The 7423-nt window shown below is 34.1% G+C and overlaps 1 protein-coding gene across 1 annotated transcript; it reads left to right on the forward strand.

The window, feature by feature from the left end:
• On the forward strand, positions 1 to 1794 carry LOC108661419. The gene is made up of 4 exons (XM_018118135.1): positions 1 to 177; positions 227 to 448; positions 557 to 728; positions 1595 to 1794. The coding sequence occupies exons 1-4, from the start codon at positions 1 to 3 to the stop codon at positions 1792 to 1794; spliced, it is 771 nt and encodes a 256-aa protein (XP_017973624.1).

The following is a 7423-nucleotide window of genomic DNA, read 5'->3' on the forward strand; positions in this document are numbered from 1 at the left end:
ATGGCGAAATTAGATCTCATCAAGTATATTTTTGAAAAACCCTTCTTGTCTGGGAGAATAGCTCGATGGCAAGTGCTATTGTCTGAGTATGATATTGTGTATGTGTCTGAAAAATCAATCAAAGGGAGCATCATCGTTAATTTTCTCGCAGATCGAGCTAATGAGGATTATGAATCTGTAAGTTTCGATTTTTCAGATGAAGATTTGATGGCCATCTTGCATATAGAAAAGGACAATCTCAAATGAACTTAATCCATGGAAGATGTATTTTGATGGAGCATCCAATGCTTTGGGGCACGGAATTGAGGCAGTGTTGATTTCTCCAAATGAAAAGTACTATCCAGCCACTGCGAGATTGAATTTCAATTGTACTAATAACATAACAGAGTATGAGGCGTTGGTAATAGGATTACAAGCAGCAATTGAGATGAAGGTCAACGCGATAGAGGTTTAAGGAGATTCGACTTTGGTGATATGTCAAATGAGAGGTGAATGGAAAACTATAGATTCTAAACTAGTTCCATATAAAAAGCTGATTACAGAATTAAGCAAACAGTTCAAGGAAATCAGCTTCAACCATTTGCCTCGAGAAGAAAATCAGATTGCTGATGCTTTGGCCACTCTCGCAGCAATGTTCAAAATAAAAGAAGCAGCTGATGTACGCCCTTTTGATTTAAAAGTCCGTGAAGTCTCCGCACACTGCTTGAATGTAGAGGAAGAGGTTGATGGTAAGCCATGGTATCATGATATCATGATATCATGCAATACATCAAGCACCAGGCATATCTTGAGAATGCCACGGACAATGACAAGCGAACTCTTAGAAGATTAGCAATGGGTTTCTTCCTTAGCGGAGAAGTGCTCTACAAAAGAAGTCGAGATCAAGTACTTTTGAGATGTGTGGATGTTACAAAAGCCAACAAAATAATGAAAGAAGCCCACGAAGGAACTTGTGAAGCTCATGCTAATGGACATATGTTGGCTAGACAAATTATGAGAGCTGGTTATTATTGGTTGACGTTAGAATCAGACTGCATAAACTTTGCTCAAAAATACCACAAGTGTCAAGTTTATGCAGATAGAATCCATGCTCCACCAGTCCCATTGCACGTTTTCAAAGCACCTTGGCCATTTTCAATGTAGGGAATGGATGTGATTAGGCTTATTACGCCAAAAGCCTCTAATGGACATGGATTCATATTGGTGGCCATTGATTATTTCACGAAATGGGTAGAAGCAGCTTCTTATTTCAATGTGACACAAAATGCGGTGTGCAGGTTCATCCAAAGGGAGATCATATGTCGGTATGGGCTGCCGAAAAGGATCATTACTAATAATGTAAGCAATTTGAATAGTGCGATGGTGAATGAGGTTTGCGCTAAATTCAAGATCAAGCATCATAATTCAACAACTTACCGTCTGAAGATGAACGGAGCGGTAGAGGCAGCCAACAAAAATATCAAAAAGATTGTCGAAAAGATGATTGAAGTTTATAAAGACTAGCATGAGAAACTTCCTTTTGCCTTGCATGCATATCGAACTTCTGTGCGTACCTCCACCAGGGTAACTCTGTACTCATTAGTATATGGTACAGAAGCAGTTCTACCTGTTGAAGTAGAAATCCCATCATTGAGGGTGTTGATGGAAACAGAATTAAAAGATGCTGAGTGGGTCCGCTCCCGCTACGAGCAATTGAATTTGATTGAAGAGAAAAGGCTCGAGGCTCTTTGTCACAGCCAGATGTACCAACGAAGAATGATGCAAGCATATGAGAAAAAAGTTCATCCCAGATAGTTTCAAGAAGGAGAGTTGGTTCTCAAGAGAATACTCCCTAATCAGATCGATTTCTGGGGAAAGTGGATGCCAAATTGGAAAGGACCATATGTGGTAAAGAAGGCTTTTTGAGGAGGAGCTTTGATTTTGGCTGACATGGATGGGGAGGATTTGCCTAACCCGATAAACGCAGATGCGATGAAGAAATACTATACTTAAAAAAAAACGCAGAGGGGATTCATGGCTGAAAACCCGAAAAGGGCAGCTCGTACCTAAAGGATGAGGCTCATGCTGAAAACTCGAAAAGAGCGGCTTGAGGCCGAAAAGCAGGAAGTTAGAATGAAATTTAAAGATGTCAGCCCAAATGGAACACAAGATTGAGGTAGAAATACATTATGAATGAAGCTCCACAATTTCGCACAACATGGGAAGTTAGGGAGTCTACAACCTATAGATTTGCTCAAAACATCAATCAAGGACAATTCTTGAAGTCGAATATCAAATTATTTTCTCTGAATGGTCTGAGTGTCCGTTACTTAAAGATCTAATGTTTGCTCTGTAAATTCTCTTTGCCTTGAATTATTTGACTTCTCATATATGAAATTTTCCTTCGCCTTTTTATTTTAACCCTTTCGTTATTTACCATCCCATGATTCACATAATGATTGTCATGAAAATGAATGATGACTAGTAAAAGAAATAAACTAATTAAGCAAGAAATTACACTCATTGTTCAACAAAAGACTTAATGATGAGGAAAAAGAATGGCAGAGCCTTAAGCCTGGGGCAAAGTCAAATGTCAAAAGAGAAGGTGCTTAGGGAAAATCCGGAGTTACCTAAAAGTCTCTAGAAGGAAAGTAAACAAGCAAAGAAGATCAAAAGTTACAGTGAAAAATTAGATGAAGCAAGAGAAGGGTCTTGGAACCTTAATGAATCATAAACATGAAAGCATTATATCATGCATACATGCCAAGCCATACACATGATCATTTTCAAAACAAGAATTAAAATTAACTCATGTCCCAAACTTCGAAAGTAGGAATCCACCTGACCTAAAGTGGTGAGGTTGTAAAACTTTGATGGAAGGATTTGAGTCTCTCATTGTGATGTTAATCCAATTAAGTTGGCATCGGTGAATTAAATTGAACCTGTTTTGAGATAGGTCGAGCCTAGATCAAGTTTAAGAACTTTAATTTTTCAAATCGAACCTATTTTAAGATAGGTCTAGCCTATATCAAGTTGAGGAACTTCAATTTTTCAAATTGAACCTATTTTAAGATAGGTCGAGCCTATATCAAGTTTAGGAAATTCAACCTTTAGAATCAAACTTGTTTTGAAGATAGGTCGAGCCTAAATCAAGTTTAGAAATTTCAATCAAATCAAACCTATTGTGAGATAGGTCGAACCTAAATTAAGTTTAGGAATTTTAATTTTTAAAATTGAACTTGTTGTGAGATAGGTCGGGCCTAGATTAAGTCTAAAAATTTCAATTTTTAAAATCAAACCTGTTTTAAGATAGGTCGAACCTAGATCAAGTTTAGGAATATTAATTTTCAAAATCGAACTTGTTCTAAGATAAGTCGAGCCTAGATCGAGTCTAAAAATTTTCGTTTTTAAAATGAACCTATTTTGAGATGGGTCGTGCTTGAATCAAACCTAAAAATTTCATTCTTTTACGAACCCAGGTCAAGCCTAGGGACATGTTTTTAATCAAACTTGTTTTGAGATAGGTCAAGCCTAAATCAAATTGCTAGAATCAAACTTGCCCAAGATGAATTGAATACGGTGTCTACGTCTTTGCACTTTTCTTGATTTTCAAGAATGTACAAAGAAGGGCAACTATAGACACTTGTTTTTAAAAAAAAATAATAATAATAAAAATAAATAATTAAAAAAAACCAAAAAATAAAAAAAATGAATGATGATGAACAGGAAGGGACTGAGCGTGTGCTCAGCCCCTTCTTCAGTCCATCATTACAGGGTATTAATGCCCCTGAAAGGTAGCCGAATTTGGGGAGGATTGGTCACCTCCGACTACCAACCCTTCCTGGTTGCCAGAGACATGAGCATGATTTCACTTCTGGATTATCCAAATTTTTGGATAATCCAGTTCTTAAAAAGAAAGAGGGGGAAAACAATTTGGGGGTAGGAACAAAAAAAACCAGATAAAAAAAAAGGACTGAACCTTTCAAAAAAACAAAAAAAGTCAGATCCAACAACAACAAAAAAAATCTCATTTTTCTTCAAACAACCAAAACCTACAAATCAAAAATAAAAAAAAATTCTAAGTTTTCTAGCAACCTGATCCACAAAACCACAACACAAAAAAAAAAAGAGCAAAAAAATAAAAAGGGGAGATCCGCTCGGCCAGATCTGGTCGGCGGTGAGAGGCCGACGAAGAGAGAAGGGGGAGAAGCCAAAAGGAAGAAAGCAAGAAGAAAAAAAAAAGAAAAGAGAGGGAAAAGAGAGACGTCGGGCGACAGGAAGAGAATGAGAAAAGCTTCTGTCGATCATAAGAGAAAAAGAGAAAAAGAGAGAGAGGGAAAATTTTAGAGAGAAGGTATAGAGGGTTGCGGCTAGAGAGAGAAAAGAGGGCAGAAAATGAGAAGAGAAGAAAAAAAGAAAGCTTAAATACTTAGGTTTAAGGTCTTCAACACGACGCCGTTTTGGAGGATTACAAGCTGCCAAACAAACACTCCAAACGGTGCATTTTGGGCTCAGTTTAGTGGACCTTGGAAGTCAGATCCAGTGCAGCAGACTTGGGCTTTTTGTGGGTCTCCGAATTGGGCCAATCTCAACCCAATAAGGTATAACTCTTCTCTTTTGCTTGGGTTTGTTTTAGTTGATATTAGATCTAACCCATCTTACTTAATTAAAAAGCATTTATTTTTTTAGGAAAGGAATATATATAAAATATGAATGTCTATTTTAGTGTTAAAAAAAATCAAAACAAACAAAAAAATCAATCAAAAAGTAATTGTAATAATAAAAAATAGCAAAAATGCATAGTTATAAAGAACATAAATTTAGATAAATAAAAATAATAATAATAAAATATTTTTTATAAAGGAAAGTTTAGTTCATTTTTTAAAAATATATATATATATAATAATAACATGCGTAGGGGAATGACAAAAATAATAATAAAGTATATATTTTGGATCAATATTTATAGTTGGGAAAGATTCGAGGTTTGGTCTAAAAAAATAATCAATAAATAAATAAAAATAAAATAAAATAGAAAATAGAAAAAATAATAAGACTTAGTTTAAAATTATTAAGTAAGAAAATATAATATTTGATTTGAAATCAATACTGATGATGGGATGTCCATTCAGAGCGCGAGAAGTCGTAATTCTGAGTAAACTTCCCTAGGTTAGGGTTTTCGATTAAGACTCTACCAGTACGATGGGAGGGTCTTAATTTGGAATTCCAATGTTCCTAATTTTAAATGAAATAAAAATTATATATTCAATCACCAATTAATCAAAATATACAAAACAAGATAAATAAGAAATTAATGATAACAATAAATTTGTTAATCACAATAATACAAAAGTAGAAAACACATATACATAAATAACAATAATTACGGATAATAAAAAAATACTTAGTCTAAAAATTTGATTTTGGAGTTTCGTATAATAAATAAGTACTTACATAGTAAAATATATATCGACATAAAAATGGTTATACAAAAACAATCAATAAATGAAAATTATTTGTTTATAATAAACACGCACACGAAGAAAAAGTAGTAAATTTCGTGAAAAATAAGAAACGAACATAGAACCTACGAGTGCATCACATATCATGGTCGTATTGTTAAATGTCATGGCATACAGATATATTCTGTATACGGGTCTAAACCCCGATGATGGGACTTTTCGAGAAAACTTGCGAAGGCAAGTTTCATCGGTAAACTCCCTAGGTGAAAAGATACCTCCGAACTCCACCAGTACGATGGGAGGGTCCGAAGAAATATCTTTAATAAAAGGCTTTTACCCGTATTAGGATTTGCATTCATGAAAGCACTGTTTTTTACTCACAAACGACTATCCTGATGATGGGATTTACCAAGTAAACTTACGAAGGTGAGTTGATAAGGTATTTTCCTAGGTGAGAGAATACTTCCGGATCCCACCAGTACGATGGGCGGATTCGAAAAGTACACTCAATAAAGGATTTTCGTTTGGCATTATCCCGATTTTATGCCACGCATTTCATAATTGCATCATGTGCATGTTAAACCCGTAAAAAATGAAATAAAATATTCTAATAAAAGGTGAAACAAATAAATAACAATTAAGAAAACATAAGAATAAAACTAATGGGTTAGGATAATATATGATTAAATGGTACCGTTCGTGGAACAAGCGTCACGGGGGTGTTAATCCTTCCCCGTGCGTAACTGTACTCCCGAACCCAAATCTAAAAGATATGTAGACCAGTTTATCGTTCTTTCGACAGACCTAAAATTAATTTAAGATTTCGTTGAGTAGGACAAAATAGGGTGGCCAATCACACCTAGAAAAAAAAGATTGGTGGCGACTCCCAAAATATTTAATTTTTGCCCATGTCTAGCGGTCGGGTTCTCGAACCCGCACGTCACGACAATAGTTTGAGTTACTTACATTTTATAAAAATTGATCCACATATATCTTATAAAATAGCTAACGATCGAACATTAAATTTGTCATTCCATCCTTAAATATTTGTCTTCAATTATACAAAACAGTATAGTACATCAATTTTATCATTTTAGCATGTTTTGATCATCTAATAATGAGAATCTGTTCTAATTTATGTTCACTATTTAAACTTGTCTACTTACATCATGTGAAGTTTCTATAGAGTAAATCATATGTTTAAGGTTTCTTACCATTGAATTTGACCAATGGGAGTTTGAAATGCTCGATTCATCAGCAGAAGGTTAGACCCATCCATTGCACAAGTGGAGAATATGTTATATAGACCTCTGGAAAGTTAAAAGTGTTTTATTATGGGAGATTGACCCATTTAAGTGCATCAACGAGAGTTTTAACTTCACTGAGCTGTTTTGAATAGAAATTGATGATGAATTTTTAATTTATTTGAATTACTAGCTCATCAAATGAAGTATTTGAATTATGAATTATATTTGAATAAGTTTTGAAAGTACTCATTTATGTTATATAAACATGAATGATATAAGTTTTGAATTTTGAATAAGCTTTTAAAGTGAATTTTAAAACCATCATATGTTCAATGCATTATGAGTATCTGAACCATTATTTCGACATACATTCTCAAAATAATCTAATATGACTTGTTGAGAACCCTTTGAACATACAAGTACTAAAATGTCAAGAATACCCAAAATTTGATTTTCAATCCATTAATCCAAACTCATTTGGATGTTTTTTCCTTACATATGGTTAAATTACTTATCGAATTTTGTGACTTATTAAATTGTTCATTTTTTCCAAAAGTAAGACTCTAGAAATAAGGGTTCTCTGAGAAGATTTTGATGGAAGTGTTTTTGTGTGGACACAGAACTCAATTTGGATTTATAATGCTGCTCTGAGATATAACTTCAACTGTAACAACTTGTTTTGTTGTAAATTAATAAAAATCTTATATAAAGTATGTATATATATATATATATATA

The sequence above is a fragment of the Theobroma cacao genome, chromosome 1, assembly GCF_000208745.1.
Source record: "Theobroma cacao cultivar B97-61/B2 chromosome 1, Criollo_cocoa_genome_V2, whole genome shotgun sequence".
NCBI classification, from domain to species: Eukaryota; Viridiplantae; Streptophyta; class Magnoliopsida; order Malvales; family Malvaceae; genus Theobroma; species Theobroma cacao.

Excerpts from the sequence above, each read along its gene's own strand:
- LOC108661419 (XM_018118135.1), top strand. The coding sequence starts at position 1 with ATGGCGAAATTAGATCTCATCAAGTATATTTTTGAAAAACCCTTCTTG. Across the intron at positions 449-556 it reads TGAAGGTCAACGCGATAGAG|TTCAAGGAAATCAGCTTCAA; the intron begins GTTTAAGGAGAT and ends TTAAGCAAACAG. Across the intron at positions 729-1,594 it reads TGTAGAGGAAGAGGTTGATG|AAGCAGTTCTACCTGTTGAA; the intron begins GTAAGCCATGGT and ends TATATGGTACAG.